Genomic DNA, 17,520 nt, shown 5'->3' on the forward strand with positions numbered 1-17,520 from the left:
CATGTTGCAGTCTATTAGGCAACATTCCGCATAAGATGGGCTTAGATTTGGAAATACATTATATCTACATTTCAGTGGTAACCGATAAGGTGATGATGATCATCATCTTTCTTTATTATGGTTAGCACTACTTCAACTAAAGCGGCGTCTCTTTGGAGCTGTCATTTTCTTAAATGAGCCGTGGCAATGTTTCAAATGAGCTTCTAACCTAGACAAACGCCTTTATTTTCAAAGCGATCACCTTGTACCCAAACCATTTGAAACTAAGGAACCTAGGACTTTGTCCTACGATTACATACAACAAGCTCTTCGGCGCCGCGTTTGCGGGACTCATGTTTCGCGCTGAAGGGGATTTTAAAAAAGTGAAGTGAGTGGCAGTGTGTGTGTGTGTGTGTGTGTGTGTGTGCGCGGGAGGCAGAGCGGGCAGAGAGATGCGACAGAGTTGCGAAATTGCAGGCGCGGCTCGAAATGGCTGTTATTTCAAATAGCGTACCATATTTTAAACTAATCGGTTAACCGGTTTCAACCGGCTAATGAGGCTCGGTGGTCGGTCAAGAAATTTTTTAGTTTTCGCCATCCCTACTTTGGATGGACACTTAAATAGGCTTTCTCAACTGGGAAGAGAGCTTTTGAACAAACCAGTTTCTTTGTGTTGAAAGATTTTGCTGGAAGCATTTCGACAGTGATTTTTGCTGATTTTCTCTGAACTGTTCTTTCGTGTTTTTTGAAGGAAGGAAAAGAAAATAATTGATATTGACAGGTTTTCATTGGTTGAACTGATTACCCTGCCGTATATGGACGCTCAAACACCAGCCCAGTTCCGCTGTGAGGTAAAAGTCTAATATTGCGTTATGACTCCTATTCAGGTATGTTGATTTTCATATAAAGTGTAAAAATTTACTACAAATTGTTGGTAAATGAATAGCATCTTTCAGGAATAGTTCACCCAAAAATGAAAATTTGATGTTTATCTGCTTACTCCCAGGCCATCCAAGATGTAGGTGACTTTGTTTCTTCAGGAGAACACAAACAAAGATTTTTTAACTAAAACCGGTGCAGTCTGCCAGCCAAATAATGGTAGTAGATGGGTACCAAACCTTTAAAAGTAAAAAAAAAAAACATGCACAGACAAATCCAAATTACACCCTGCGGCTCGTGACGATACATTGATGTCCTAAGACACGAAACGATCGGGTTTTGCAAGAAAATGAACAGTATTTATATCATTTTCTTTTTACCTTTGATACACAGCCACGTCCATCCGTCATGAGCACGAGTTTAGCATATCTATGATTCGGCTCGTCACATGTGGACGCGCTCTGGTGTAGGATACGCAAACACCGGAAGGGGAAATCGGTGAAAAAGTCCAGGATGAGTTTGCGCAAGCAAACGTAATCTTTTAGCTTTAAATGGGTTTGAACAACCAGGACAAGCGCAAGTAATTACCATTTTGAATAGCCGCTATATCCACAATCTCTTGTGCTGTGTAAACAATGAGTGTCGTATACACGCCACAGATCGCTTCCGGTGTTTGCGTATTCTACACCACAGCGCGTTCAGATGTAACGAGCTCCTGCTCAGGACACATGGACGTGGCTGTGTATCAAAAGTAAAAAATTATATAAATACTGTTCAGTTTTCCACGCTTAATTCACGGAACCAGGAATTCATGTCTGACGGAACTTATGGTCGCAGGTCAGTCGTCATCATGTTAAGCCCGCCCACCGACTCGTGATTGGCCCGGTACATCTTGGATTTTTCGGAATTTTAAGTGAATTGAGAGTAACTAGACTGACCTTGGAAGCAAATGTAATTTGCTGCCGCTAGGGGCGCGTCTAGATTCTAGGCTATTAATATTACTCAATCCTCATCAGACGCTGCTACAAAAGACAGTGGCAAACTAAGCAAGGCAGGTAAAAACGTCCTTAAATATGTAAGTATAGGAATTAAATGTAGTAGGGGTTGAAGACCTAGATTTTGTCATTTCCCTAGTCTTCCAAGATACATTGCAGAATATAATCTTAATCCTACATAGTAGTGAAAATTCCTGCTACACACAGTAGTGTAAACAGTTTTACCATTTACTGCACTTTTCATTATTTCCCTATAGCAGCTAATAAACAGGAAGTCTTGCCCATAGGCTTACTTCCGCATTGAAGAATAAGGTGGATTTTTTATGACCTTCACTCGCTAACTTCCCTCTGTCTTGTTTACTCGGATGTGCGTCATTGACTATGTTGCATGAGTGCCCAATACTGGTGGAACCTTTGCAATGAGCTGAACTGGAACATCTTAAGCCCTTGATCACTTGAAATCCACTATGGAGTTGATTTATTATTTACATTTTTTCTCTTACGATTTGTTTGAGGCATTATATGTGTATATAGGTATGCTTGTGCTGTTATAAATGTGTAAAAAAAAATGATAGAGTTGTTTGGGGTGGGGATAAATTAAATACAATCTGCAATGACATCATAATCATGCTGCATTGTGGTCTATTGAGCAGCCTGGGGTGTGCATATGAGACTCACTCCCTCAGGTCAAAATTGAGGGGTTAAGGGTTTGACCATATAAACTTCCCTTTTCTACTTTTTAAGTAAAAAAAAAAAAAAGATCTTCAAAATGGCATCAGGGATTCCCCCTAGGTGAAGTTCTTAGGAAAGTTCTCAAAATCTAAATGTGGAGTGGATCGCAGCCCTAGCAGTTTGATTTTCGCAGGAAATTGCATGCATACAACGCTCGCCAATATATGTCTCGTCATATCCGAGATAGAGAAAAGTTGGTTGGGCTGCTTTGGCATGTATGGTGTTGAATAAGGCATAGGTTAGGTTAGCTGTTACAACAAGCGAGAGAGGTCGAGCACACAAAATCTTAAAGAATCAAACCTCCGGGGAATGAGCGAAATAAAGCAATAGAGGAGAGTCTGCTGGCAGAAGGAGAACGCAACAGAGCTTGTAATAAACCGAGTATCAACATTGGCTTGGGTTTTCCACAATAGTAAGAACTGTGGGATTTGAAACATTGTAAAAACAACATTATTGCAGTTTTTATTACAGGTGAGTAGGCCTAACGCCTGTTTCACGTATACTCCATCTGCAGTGCGTAAGCAGTCCGTGTGTGTTATGTATTCGGTGCAGAAGCAGCACAGACTTATTTTGCTTTAACCAGGATGCGTTTGCAGTCCATTCCTGATCCGCGGCTGTTTACCACAAACATAACATTTATTTAGCTTTTTCAGCATTGTGATCCTCTTTTATCACTGTACAGTAATACAATTATTCATAGACATATTCATGTTTAAACTCAATAAATATAAACAACGTATTATTCAATTCGCTTGACTTTTAGATTTGTATATTAAGTTGCTCAAGCAAGTTGCAACACATTTAAACACAGCATAGATATAGCTTTCTTTTCTTATTGAAATTGAGCTATCACAAATATTTTAAATTAAAACTTAACACTGACAAAAAACAGTCGACTTTCGTGCCTTTCTTTCGCTTAAAATTTTTATTAAAATTTCCTTTAAAGAACTTGTCTTTTCTACCTCCACAAGTGCATCTATTATGTGGTCTTGTTTGTGTGAAAGTGCACTTTTCCTTGTTTTAAACCTAGCCAAAAAGCCACGTGTTAACTGTGAAACACAGTAGACTTTATTTATATGCATTTATGGTGTGATCACTACATTTCTGTGTCAATCCATGTTCATTTTTACAGCGAACAATGCACTGTCACTTTAATTCAGTGCATGCAGCACAGAAAAAAAAGACTCTGTGTGGAAACATACCATCGCTGCACTGCTCCTGGAATGCACTGCCAGACCGCAACCGTGTGCAGTGTGAACGCTGCAAAAAAATATGCAGCGCATACGCACATTGCATAAAAAGCATCAACTATTGCAAAGGGTCATTTAATTATGGGTTGTTGGAGCACTGTGCTTGAAATTTTTTTCAAGGAAGGAATGGTTGTAGCTACAGAAACATCTTAGGCTAGTCAGATTGAGGTCCTTTCCGTCTAAACTGGTTATGTCTCTTTAAGGAGAAGTTCACTTCCAGAATAAACATTTCCTGATAATTTACTCACCCCCACGTCATTAAAGATGTTCATGTTTTTCGTTCTTCGCTTGCAAAGGAATTCAGTATTTTGAGGAAAACATTTCAAAAAATGGAGGGGATGATCATCTTGCACTAGTTCTGCGATACGCATTAGGCCTACATAATCATGTTGAAAAGGTCACACGCGGTTACTTCTTTGTCTTTGTCATTTAACTATTGTGTTTTTAATGTATAATATCTAATATAGCTGAGAAGTCTAATATACATGAATATGTGGAAAAAATACTTTCTCATTGCCAGCACTGAAGTTTATACTGTACCAACTTACTAATGTTACATGAAATACACATAATCAATAGTACTAGTTACAATAAATAGTGCATGCCAGCAAACAGACACAAAGAAAAGAATAAAGATGCTAAAGAGAAAAGATGTTTTCATGTCTGAGAAAGGACCTCTTGCACACATTCACAAACGTCAACCACAAGCAAAACCAGTAAATGCTGATCAGAGTTTATTTGTAGTTTCAGATTGCAGTTGTTCATTGGCATCATCAAATATAAAAAAAAAAAAAGTTTCGTTCTCATACAAATCAGTTAAAAATTCACTCAGACTTGTGTCAGCCGCCCTGAGTTAATGACACACGTCCATTACTAGTACATTGAGTGAAATATATTTTAATATCTTAAATTTTAATTACTCAATATCTTAAATATTCAATTTAAATGCATACATGCACAAAAATGTTCAAAATACAACAGCAAAATCTCTATATCTAGTTTAAGTACCTAAAAATGTCTTATCATTATGAGTTTATTTTCAGACATTCTTGACTAATGAGCTGTCAGTTGCTTGGGTAGATTCTCCCACATGAGTCTGGTCACTGATAGTTGATGTTGGTGGTGATAGTCAAATAGCCAGTTTCTTTCTTTGAGCTTTGCTGCAAAAAGCAAACAACCAAAAAACTTAAATTCAAAATGCATCTTTATAAGCTTTTTATGTCGTTACAAATTCTGTTATGTTTTACCATACTTTTTTGCTTTAAGTAACTGCATATATTTCTTCTCCACCCATGGTTGTTTAGGATCAAGGCAGAACTCTCCCTGTTTAGTCTCAAAGCTGTCAAAGAGAATTGAAACATTGGATACACAGAAATATAACATCAGATGCTGTTGATCTCTAATCATCTAATGTTTTCTTTAGAATGGAGCTGTGGTTCTTACATGACAGCCTTCACACATGGAAGACTTTCTTTTTGCTTCTTGAAACTGATGATGGGATCGGTCACCTCTGTCGTCAAGACGTTTGTACAGCATGAATCCACCTTTTGTTTTGCTAAAATAGAAGAACCAAGTAAACCTCAATATTCTGCATCATTCCATCTAATAGAATAACGTATGAACATTATAAAGCACTTTACCTGTTGTAGTCCAGATCACAGCTGCAAGAACCACCGCAACAGCCAAACTCCTCATGAAGATCCTTTGTGTCTCCATTGCCACAGTTGATCTTAAACTCTCACTTCTTGTGTCAGATAGAATGTGATCAAGACGTACTAATTTTCCTTAAATAGCCACAAATGCTCGTCTTGCTCTAGCTCTGGGATGCGCATTATGTAATCATGTTGGAAAGGTCACATGCATTTAGTTTAGTAAAAGAGGGTGTACTAAAACGGTAGTGTATGGCAAATAATAGAATCTTGTTTTCTCCAACTTTAAAATCGTCTGACATCATTGTTTTACTGTTAAGGGTGTTTGGTTTGACTGCCTTTGCTCATTCACTTTGTAAACACTGGGTCGGTTCTTCCACCTACGTCATGCGTGACCTTTCCAAAATAATTTCTTACAAAATAATGCTTACATAATGCGTGAGGTCGGGCTGGTGCAAGATGAGCATCTGCGGTTAAAAATTACATGCGTTTTATTGTTTTATTGTACAAGAAATAGTTTTCTTAGACAAGACTCTTATTCCTCGGCTGGGATCGTGTAGAGCCCTTTGAAGCTGCGTTGAAACTGCAGTTTGGACTTTCAAACCATTGGCCACCATAGAAGTTCACTATTTAGAGAAAAATCCTCAAAAAAAATAATTTCTTTAGAAATTGCAAAAAGAAAGACATGATCATCTTGGATAACATGGGGGTGAGTAAATTATCAGGAAATTTTTATTCTGGAAGTGAACTTCTCAAAGAGTAATACAAAATGGATCTAAAAAGATACTTTAAAACTTTGTTCAAGTTGATTATTTTTATGAATGCCATAAAATGTATAATTTCTTTAGTTCTTTAGTTACTCAGGGGTTGACACTTTATTTGGTTGATAAATGGCATTACGACCTTCTCTGTGCATTAGGTGCTGTTCTCCACTAGATGGCCCACATGCCATTACTGTAACACACTGTTGTTTGTAGACAGAGGAATATTTGACCAAATTTTAAATATTTCCATTCATTTAAAGGTAGATTAAATCTTCGAAGCCTCAAAAAAAAAAAAACATTTTAAAGCAACATAATATCCCACACCAAGAGTGAAAGTCATACGTATTGGGAATGAAATAAGGATGAGTAAGGACAGTATTTCTCCTTTTTTTGCAAAGTATTTCTTTAATGATTCATCTTAAATATGATTAAATACAGTGCAAACTGTTACAGAAAGAAGTCTGGATTTTTCTGCAAAAGTAAGCAGCTTAAAAAATTGCATTTTATTTTTTAAAGCAGATAAAACAAAGCATTTAAATGTATTTTAACACTCAAATAAGCTAAAGAGGATCTAATAGATTTTTTTTGCTTAAATAAACTTTTATAATATATATCTTTTTTTTTTTTTTTAGATAAATGTATAGATAGATAGATATGCGGCATCCTCTATGCCTCCATTGGCTCAGTCCACTATCTCCTCCAGACCTAGAGGAAAGATAATCATGTTATGATTTTTTTTTAATCAGTACCTAAGCATCATATTAAGATGCCATATTAATATTAGGGTTGTACCTCTCTTACGATCTTGAATCCAGCGGGCTTTTGGATCAGAGCAGATCTTCTCCTTCTCTGTGTAGAATCTACAGGATAGATGAAATGAAATGAACACAATATCATGCAGATTAACTTCTGTGAAATAACACTGTGTAGAGAGAGCTTACATTATAGCATCCACACATGGACTCAGAGCATTCTGATGCTTGTATCCAATCAGTTTAATTGTAGCAGGGATTCTTGCTCTCGACACCTCCTTACAGCAGCTCACTCCGACACGCGTAGGACGACGATCTGAAAGAGAGACAGAGATTGAAACCTCCACTGTACTCCTATTGTGTGGATACTTTACGTGTGAAAATGAGATGATCGTGATATTGATAAGGGCTCCATCAAAGAAACCAAAACCACACTACAGTTTAATGCAATGTATAGTAATGGATTCACTTTTTAGGATCGTCCACACACACACACACACACACACACACACACACACTCAAAAAAGCTAATTCTGTCATTATTTACTCAGCCTCATGTCTTTCCAAATCTGTTTGCATTTATTTCTTCTTTGGAAGCCAAAAGAAGATGTTAAGGAATTTTGGTAGATAAACAGTTTCGATTCCCATTGACTTTTATAATATTTTTGGACCATACAGTGGAAGTTAGTGGGAACTGAAACTGTTTAGCTGCCAAAATATTTGAAAATATCTTCTTTGGTCTTCCACAGAACAAATAAAGTCATACAGGTTATTAGGAATGACATGAGGAGAAGTAGATGATACCCGAATTATTGGGTAGTTTATGCCTTTAGAAACTACCCAACATCAATATAGTCTGAAAACATGTTGGTGTGAATTAAATGAATCTATAATGTAAAATCTGAGTATAAATGCAAAAAAAGTTCAAAAGCCATAGAAACTTACAGTTGACTTGCTGCGCAGTAACACACACAAGAACCATCATCATCAGAGCTAATTTCCAGCAGAGCTGCATGATGTTGGTGTGAAATATTCAGATAACCACAAAAGGACGATGTTTGCAAGCTAGCTTCTGTTTTGAAGGTGCTATCTAGAATCAGGTCTTTTATATATGCTATTTTTCAAGACAGGATATTCACTTCCTTTACATCTCTAACCAGTAAGAGTAGCCTGCAGACCCCATGTGACAAACACTCAAATTCATGATCACAGCATTATGAGGTCCTGCAAATTTAAGGCTCTTACTAAGGTTTCTCATCATCGGCAACACATGAAAAGATAGTGAGATAAAAGTGAATATTGAAGTATCATGCGCTGCATGTTTAGTTACTTACAATTGCCTAGTGCACCAGTGAAACATCCCATGAGAGCGCTCAGAACAGCAACGGTGATTAATCTAGAAGTCCAGGCCATAGCTCTTGGTGTCCAGGTCAAAGGTAATTTGGTGTTGGTCAGTTAGACAGTGTTGATTATGTAGGAGTAATTATGTAGAGGTCTTTTAAGTAGCAGTAGACCTACAGTGGCAGTCAGATGGAAATATAATGCGTCATAAATTTACCAGCACCCTTTTGAAACCATTGCCTTAAGCGATCGTCGAAGCATTCACACCTCTCACCCACAATGTAGTCAGTTTTACCCATCAGCATAATTTATGAGAAACTAATATCCCCCCTTGGGTAGTAAGGAAATGCAAAACTATGTGTGAAATGAGTTTAGGGGTTAAATAATTTTAGCTGTATGTCTTACGTTAAAGTGCTGAGTTTCTGATTTTGATGCAATTGGATGTTTATTAACTAAAAAAAAATTATACACAACCGATCAAAAAAGTTTCAGTAAAGAGTTTTCCTGTTTTTTTTTTTAAAGTTTCTTCTGCTCACCAAGCTTGCATTTGTTTGATTCAAAGTACAGCAAAAACAGTAACATTTTGAAATATTTTTACTATTTAAAATAACTGCTTTCTATTTGAATATATTTTAAAATGTAATTTATTTCAAAGCTGAATTTGTAGCATCATTGCTTCAGTAACATGATCAGAAATCATTCTAATATTCTAATTTGCTGCTCAAAAAAAGTAATAATATAATGTAAAAAAAAAAAAAAGTAAAATTTTTGTCAGGTTTCTTTGATGAATAGAAAGTTTTGAAGAACAGCATATATCAGAAATAGAAATCTTTTGTAACATTATACATGTCTTTATCATCACTTTTGATCAATTTATAGCATCCTTGCTTCATATATATATATATATATATATATATATATATATATATATATATATATATATACACTGAATCCAAGCTTTTAAATGGTATAGTGTATATTGTTGCAAAAGCTTTTTATTTCAGATAAATGCTGATTTTTGGATCTTTCTATTCATAAATGAATGTGAAAAAATGTACTTAACTGTTTTAAATATTGATGATGATAATAATATTGTTATTAATAATAATAATAATAAATGTTTCTTGAACAGCAAATCAGCATATTAGAATGATTTCTGAAGGATCATGTGACACTGAAGAGCACAGGAATAAATTACATTTTAAAATATTTTCAAATGGAAAGCAGATATTTTAAATAGTAAAAATATTTCACAGTATTAAAGCTCTTTCTGATTCTGATTTCTGATTCTGATTAACTGGGTGTTTCTTCAACTATGAGCACTTTTGGCTCTGTGTGCATTCATTCATTCATTCATTTATGTATTTATTTATTTATTTTCTGAAAAACAGTTCAACCACATTCTCATTTCCACATTTCACATTATGTAGTGTGTTTAATATCATTCTGTGGGAGAAGTTATTGTGATAAAAAATAAACTTGAGTTTTGAAAAGTTTTGAAATAATTTTATAAAATGTCATATTTGATTATTGAAAGTCTGAGTTAAGGATATTACAGATAAATATACACTACAAGAAAAAAAAACTTGGAAAACATACTTGTAATTTTACGTATGGACATTTCCTTTAACCCTAAAACACAACGCACGGCAATGCATGATTCAAAACTGTGGAAACCCCAATGAATATTCAATACGGAAAATGTTGTCATATTAACACTTACTTTGGGCCCTATTTTACAGACTTTTTATTGAATGTATACATAAAAGACATTAGAAAAAGGAGCATTTATAAACAAGGGCATAATTGCATGTTTCCAGACAGGTTTAATGTCACCTTGATATGAGAATTTTTTTTTTATCTGTTAATAAAAATCAACCACTGGAACATAAAAGTGTCTGACAATGAAGGAATTTGACTATTATGTTTTTAATATTTATCTAATATAGCTGAGAAGTCTAATAAACATGAATATGAAAAAGACGTGAGAAAAATCATAAAGGACTTTGTCATTGTCAGCACTCGAGTTTATACTGAAACAACTTTCTCATGTTAGAGAATGTAACATTTGTTTATGAATGAAATGTACATATTACAATAAATAGTGCATATCCAGCAAACAGACACAAAGAAAAGTAAAGATGCTAAAGAGAAAAGATGTTTTCATGTCTGAGGAAGGACCTCTTGCACACATTTACAAACGTCAACCACAAGCAAAACCAGTAGATGCTGATCAGTGTTTATTTGTAGTTTCAGATTGCAGTTGTTCATTTGCATCATCAAATAGAAAACAAAAAAATTCCAGTTTAGTTCTCATACAAATCAGTTTAAAATTCACTCAGACTTGCGTCAGCCTTCTTGACATGTGAGTTAATGACATCAGTACAATGAGTGTAATCTATTTCAATGTGAAATATAAAATATAATATTTAAACACAGTTGTTATAGAACAGTTTCACTGTAATTCAGTTTCTGAATAGATTAAGAAGGGTCAGTGTCAAATTGCCCAAAATATATTTGACAACATAAAATATTTTAAATATTCAATTTAAATATGCATAAATTTACGAAAATGTTTAAAAAAACAACAGCAATATCTTAAATTTTTTAAATCTAGTTTAAGTACTTAGAAATGTATTCTCATTATGAGTTTATTTTTAGACATTCTTGACATTCTGTCAGTTGGTTGGGCAGATTCTTCCACAAGTGTTTGGTCACTAATAGTAGATGTTGGTGGTGGTGTGGAAGTTGATGTTGGTTGGGTAGATTCTTCCACACGAGTTTTGTCACTAATAGTAGATTTTGGTGTGGAAGTTGATGTTGGTGGTGGTGTGGAAGTTGATGTTGCTTGGGTAGATTATTCCACACGAGTTTGGTCACTAATAGTAGATTTTGGTGTGGAAGTTGATGTTGCTTGGGTAGATTCTTCCACACGAGTTTGGTCACTAATAGTAGATTTTGGTGTGGAAGTTGATGTTGGTGAGGGTGTGGAAGTTGATGTTGCCTGGGTAGATTTTTCCACACGAGTTTGGTCACTAATAGTAGATGTTGGTGTGGAAGTTGATGTTGCTTGGGTAGATTCTTCCACACGAGTTTGGTCACTAATAGTAGATGTTGGTGTGGAAGTTGATGTTGGTGAGGGTGTGGAAGTTGATGTTGGTGAGGGTGTGGAAGTTGATGTTGCTTGGGTAGATTATTCCACACGGGTTTGGTCACTAATAGTAGATTTTGGTGTGGAAGTTGATGTTGCTTGGGTAGATTCTTCCACACGAGTTTGGTCACTAATAGTAGATGTTGGTGAGGGTGTGGAAGTTGATGTTGGTTGGGTAGATTCTTCCACACGAGTTTGGTCACTAATAGTAGATGTTGGTGTGGAAGTTGATGTTGCTTGGGTCGATTCGTCCACATGAGTTTGGTCACTAATAGTAGATGTTGGTGTGGAAGTTGATGTTGGTAAGGGTGTGGAAGTTGATGTTGGTTGGGTAGATTCTTCCACATGAGTTTGGTCACTAATAGTAGATGTTTGTGGTGGTGTGGAAGTTGACGTTGGTGAGGGTGTGGAAGTTGATGTTGGTGAGGTTGTGGAAGTTGATGTTGGTTGGGTAGATTCTTCCACATGAGTTTGGTCACTAATAGTAGATGTTTGTGGTGGTGTGGAAGTTGATGTTGGTGAGGGTGTGGAAGTTGATGTTGGTGAGGTTGTGGAAGTTGATGTTGGTTGGGTAGATTCTTCCACATGAGTTTGGTCACTAATAGTAGATATTGGTGGGGGTGTGGAAGTTGATGTTGGTGAGGGTGTGGAAGTTGATGTTGGTTGGGTAGATTCTTCCACTTGAGTTTGGTCACTAATAGTAGATGTTGGTGTGGAAGTTGATGTTGGTGAGGGTGTGGAAGTTGATGTTGGTGAGGTTGTGGAAGTTGATGTTGGTTGGGTAGATTCTTCCACATGAGTTTGGTCACTAATAGTAGATGTTGGTGGTTTTGTGGAAGTTGATGTTGGTTGGGTAGATTCTTCCACATGAGTTTGGTCACTAATAGTAGATGTTGGTGGTTGTGTGGAAGTTGATGTTGGTGAGGGTGTGGAAGTTGATGTTGGTTGGGTAGATTCTTCCACATGAGTTTGGTCACTAATAGTAGATGTTGGTGGTTGTGTGGAAGTTGATGTTGGTGAGGGTGTGGAAGTTGATGTTGGTTGGGTAGATTCTTCCACATGAGTTTGGTCACTAATAGTAGATGTTGGTGGTTGTGTGGAAGTTGATGTTGGTGAGGGTGTGGAAGTTGATGTTGGTTGGGTAGATTCTTCCACACGAGTCTGGTCACTGATAGTTGATGTTGGTTGGGTAGATTCTTCCACATGAGTTTGGTCACTAATAGTAGATGTTGGTGGTTGTGTGGAAGTTGATGTTGGTGAGGGTGTGGAAGTTGATGTTGGTTGGGTAGATTCTTCCACATGAGTTTGGTCACTAATAGTTTGGTCACTAATAGTAGATGTTGGTGGTTGTGTGGAAGTTGATGTTGGTGAGGGTGTGGAAGTTGATGTTGGTTGGGTAGATTCTTCCACATGAGTTTGGTCACTAATAGTAGATGTTGGTGGTTGTGTGGAAGTTGATGTTGGTGAGGGTGTGGAAGTTGATGTTGGTTGGGTAGATTCTTCCACATGAGTTTGGTCACTAATAGTAGATGTTGGTGGTTGTGTGGAAGTTGATGTTGGTGAGGGTGTGGAAGTTGATGTTGGTTGGGTAGATTCTTCCACATGAGTTTGGTCACTAATAGTAGATGTTGGTGGTTGTGTGGAAGTTGATGTTGGTGGTTGTGTGGAAGTTGATGTTGGTGAGGGTGTGGAAGTTGATGTTGGTTGGGTAGATTCTTCCACACGAGTCTGGTCACTGATAGTTGATGTTGGTGAGGGTGTGGAAGTCGGTGTGGAAGTCGATGTTGGTGGTGGTGTGGAAGACGGGTGTTTGTTTCTGCTGTAAAAAACCAACCAACCAAACAAACAATGTAAATATTAGAATACTACATAATGCATCACAATACACTTTTATTGTTACTAATTCTGTTATGTTTCACCATACTTGTTTGGTTTAACTTACAAAAACTGTTTAACTTTCTCCCAAACCCATCGTTGTCTAGGATCACAGCAAAACCCTCCTTGTTTAGTCTCAAAGCTGTCAAAGATAATTGAAACATTGAAAACACAGAAATATAACATCAGATGCTTTTGATCTCTTATCGTAACATGTTTTCTTTAGAGAGCAACTGTGAATCTTACATGACGGCCTTCACACATGGAAGACTTTTCTGTTGCAACCTGATATCGATGATGGGATCAGTCACCTTTGCTGTGGAGACTTTAGTACAGCATGATTTCACCTTTTCAGCATCTGCTAAGATAGAAGAATCAAGTAAACTTAAATAATCTTCATTTAATCTGATAGAATATCGTATAAACAGTATAAAGCACTTTACCTGTAGTAGTCCAGATCACAGCTGCAAGAACCAAAGCAAGAGCCAAACTCCGCATGAGGATCCTTGGAGTCTCCATTGTCACAGTTGATCTTAAACTCTCACTTCTTGTATCAGAGAGAATGTATTCAACACTCTTACTAGTTCACTTAAATAGTCAATAAAGAGGAAGTTAAACTGCATGGGCTGCATCTTCTCTATTGCGACCAAATGTATTTTTGTAAATGATTTCATGATTGTTCTGTTGCTTCACCATATTTGGACTTCCATGTAGTTTCGATTTGGAACGAGCTCATTAGTGATCGTAGGTGTAAATGTCATGTGCTAAATTAATATATGTAAATATAGATGGGGAATCTCTGTTTGAAAAACCTCTTACATTTGATTTATAACCTTGCTCAGTGTATGCTGAAGAAGTGCTTTATTTTTAATACGCCAATAGGATGTCAGTGTGTCAGTGGTGTTTTTTTTTATTCAGTAACTTAAATTTATTATGTTTATTTATTTTTATCTTGTTGTTGACCAGTTGAAGTTATTGTGATTAAAAATTAAATATGAGTAAGTTTTGGAATAATTTTCTGAATTTCATATTTGATAATTGAAAGTCTGGGTAAAGGATATTACAGTATGCACTTCAAGAAAAAAAAGAAAAACAGTAGAAAATTGGAAAACATACTGGTAATTTTGGGTCTCTGGACATTTCCTTTAACCCTAAAACACAACGCACTGCAATGCGTGATTCAAAACCGTGGAAACCCCAATGAACAGTCAATACGGAAAATATTGTCATATTAACACTTATTACTTTGGGCTCTATTTTACAGACTTTTTATTGAATGTATACATAAAAGACATTAGAAAAAGGATCATATATAAACAAGGGCATAATTAAATGTTTCCAGACAGGTTTAATGTCACCTTGATGTGAGAAAAAAAAATTAAATCTGTTAATAAAAATCAACCACTGGGACATAAAAGTGTCTGACATTGAAGGAATTTGACTATTATGTTTTTAATATTTATCTAATATAGCTGAGAAGCCTAATATACATGAATATGTGGAAAAAAGACATAAACGACTTTCTCATTGTCAGCACTCGAGTTTATATTGTACCAACTTACTCATGTTACAGAATGTAACATTTGTTTGTGAATGAAAAGTATATAATCAATAGTTTAAATTACAATAAATAGTGCCAACAAACAGGCACAAAGAAAAGTAAAGATGCTAAAGAGAAAATTTGTTTTCATGTCTGAGGAATGACCTCTTGCACACATTTACAAACATCAACCACAAGCAAAACCAGTAGATGCTGATCAGAGTTTATTTGTAGTTTCAGATTGCAGTTGTTCATTTGCATCATCAAAAATATAGAAAACAAAAAAATTCCAGTTTAGTTCTCATACAAATCAGTTTAAAATTCACTCAGACTTGCGTCAGCCTTCTTGACATGTGAGTTAATGACATCAGTACAATGAGTGAAATCTATTTCAATGTGAAATATAAAATGTAATATTTAAACCACAGTTGTTATAGAACAGTTTCACTGTAATCCAGTTTCTGAATAGATTAATAGTCTGTGTCAAATTGCCCAACATATATTTGACAACATAAAATATTTTAAATATTCAATTTAAATATGCATACATTTATAAAAATGTTCAAAATACAACATTTTGACATTACAAAACACAGCAAACACAGCAAAATATTTAAAACTTTAAATCTAGTTTAAGTACATAAAAATTAGTTTATTCTTAGACATTCTTGACTGGTGAGCTGTCAGTTGCTTGGGTAGATTCTCCCACACGAGTTTGGTTGCTAATAGCTGATGTTGGTGGTGATGTGGAAGTCAGGTTTTTGTTTCTTTGAGCTCTGCTGTAAAAAACAAGCAAACATACAAAAAACGTGAATACAGGAATACTGTACTAAATGCATCACAATACACTTATAAGCTTTTTATGTCGTTACAAATTCTGTTATGTTTTACCATACTTTTTTGCTTTAACTAACTGCATATATTTCCTCTGCACCCATGGTTGTGTAGGATCAAGGCAGAACTGTCCCCGTTCAGTCTCAAAGCTGTCAAAGAGAATTGAAACATTGAAAGCACAGAAATATAACATACATCAACATGCTGTTGATGATCGCTAATCATGTTGTGTTATTTTTAGAAAGGAGCTGTGAATCTTACATGACGGCCTTCACACATGGAAGACTTTTATTGTGCCTCCTGAAACTGATGATGGGATCGGTCACCTCTGTTGTGGAGACTTTAGTACAGCATGAGTTCACCTTGATTTCTTCCGCTAAGATAGAACAACCAAGTAAACATCAATATTCTGTATTGTTACATCTGATAGAATATTGTATAAACATTATAAAGCACTTTACCTGTTGTAGTCCAGATCACAGCTGCAAGAACCACCACAACAGCCAAACTCCTCATGAGGATCCTTCGTGTCTCCATTGTCACAGCTGATCTTAAACTCACTTCTTGTATCACAGAGAATGTATTCAACACTCTTACTAGTTTGCTTAAATAGTCAATAAAGCAGAAGTTAAACTGCATGGGCTGCATCCTGTCCATTGCGGCCTATGTATTTTCGTGAATGATTTCATCATTGTTCTGTTGCTTCATCATATCTGGTCTTTCATGTAGTTACGATTTGGAGTGAGCTCATTAGTGATCGTAGGTGTAAATGTCATGTGCTAAATTAATATATGTAAATATAGATGGAGAATCTTTGTTTGAAAAACCTTACATTTAATTTCTAACCTTGCTCAGTGTATGCTGAAAAAGTGCTTTATTTTTTAATACGCCAATAGGACGTCAGTGTATCAATAGTGTTTTTTAATTTTTTTTATTCAGTAACTCAAATTTATTATATCTTGTTGTTGAGCAGTTGAAGCAAAATAGGAAGGAAGAGCTGACGTCCTACTCTTACTTCACCTAAGAGGTTTGTTGGGGAGTTTTGCTAGCTGAATGGCATGGGTCAAGATATTCCATTGCACAATACTGTCACACTCACACGCTCCATATTGTCAGATTCTTCTGAAATTCAAGAGACTGTTTCCGTTTGTCATCATGACGGCATCCTTTGCTGACAGATTGGAACACATCCATGACTGGAAGTATATTATTTTTTAAAAATGGATATATAAAAACCAAATTGATATATTAAAATAGATTTAAAAAAAGAATGGAATATATACAGAACAAAAAAGAAAAATATGCCATTATTTATACAAAAAAAAGATGATTTAAAAAAGTCTAAGCCTTCTCAGTATTTTTTTTTTGTTCTTCAAAATATTTTTTCTCTTGCATTCCACAAATTAGCACACCAGGATGACTACAAACATGAATTTGTCCAGTCATGACTTCCTGTTTCACAGCAGTATAAATATGAGGTAATATAAAAGCCAAATGACCTTGATCATCCACCACAATGAGTAAAAGCTGTTAATATAGTTTTGATATGCAACAAAAGTTCGATGAGTTTCATTAAATAGAAAGTGGCTGTAAGAAAAGGGCTAAAATATTTAAAATTAATTAAGACATTCCAATCAACTGGAGATGTTCCAATTCTGCTCAGAAGAGAACGTCTGTATCGTCCCCCATGTATGATGAAGAGGATAGTTGAGTGGCCAAGACTCTGTAATAATCACATACTAAGAACTGCAAATATTAGTTGCGTATTGAAGTCAAAAA

The 17,520-nt window shown here is 35.7% G+C and overlaps 1 protein-coding gene across 2 annotated transcripts; it reads right to left on the reverse strand.

Moving 5' to 3' along the window:
* Positions 1–6,649: 6,649 nt before the first annotated feature.
* Positions 6,650–8,541, reverse strand: LOC141300627 (eotaxin-like). 2 transcript variants are annotated; one of them, XM_073830921.1, is made up of 4 exons: positions 8,335–8,541; positions 7,190–7,316; positions 7,041–7,108; positions 6,650–6,953 (listed from the first exon to the last, which is right to left on the reverse strand). In XM_073830921.1, exons 1-4 carry the CDS (start codon positions 8,411–8,413, stop codon positions 6,931–6,933), a joined length of 297 nt encoding a protein of 98 aa, XP_073687022.1. In that variant the 5' UTR covers positions 8,414–8,541; the 3' UTR covers positions 6,650–6,930. The 2 variants fall into 2 exon arrangements, with proteins under 2 accessions (XP_073687022.1, XP_073687023.1); XM_073830922.1 differs by lacking the exon at positions 8,335–8,541 and adding an exon at positions 7,946–8,085.
* Between the last annotated feature and the right edge of the window lie 8,979 nt (positions 8,542–17,520).

Source organism: Garra rufa, chromosome 24, assembly GCF_049309525.1.
Source record: "Garra rufa chromosome 24, GarRuf1.0, whole genome shotgun sequence".
Lineage (NCBI taxonomy): Eukaryota > Metazoa > Chordata > Actinopteri > Cypriniformes > Cyprinidae > Garra > Garra rufa.

Excerpts from the sequence above, each read along its gene's own strand:
- LOC141300627 (XM_073830921.1), bottom strand. The coding sequence starts at position 8,413 with ATGGCCTGGACTTCTAGATTAATCACCGTTGCTGTTCTGAGCGCTCTC. Across the intron at positions 7,109-7,189 it reads CCATGTGTGGATGCTATAAT|ATTCTACACAGAGAAGGAGA; the intron begins GTAAGCTCTCTC and ends TCTATCCTGTAG. Across the intron at positions 6,954-7,040 it reads GATTCAAGATCGTAAGAGAG|GTCTGGAGGAGATAGTGGAC; the intron begins GTACAACCCTAA and ends TCTTTCCTCTAG.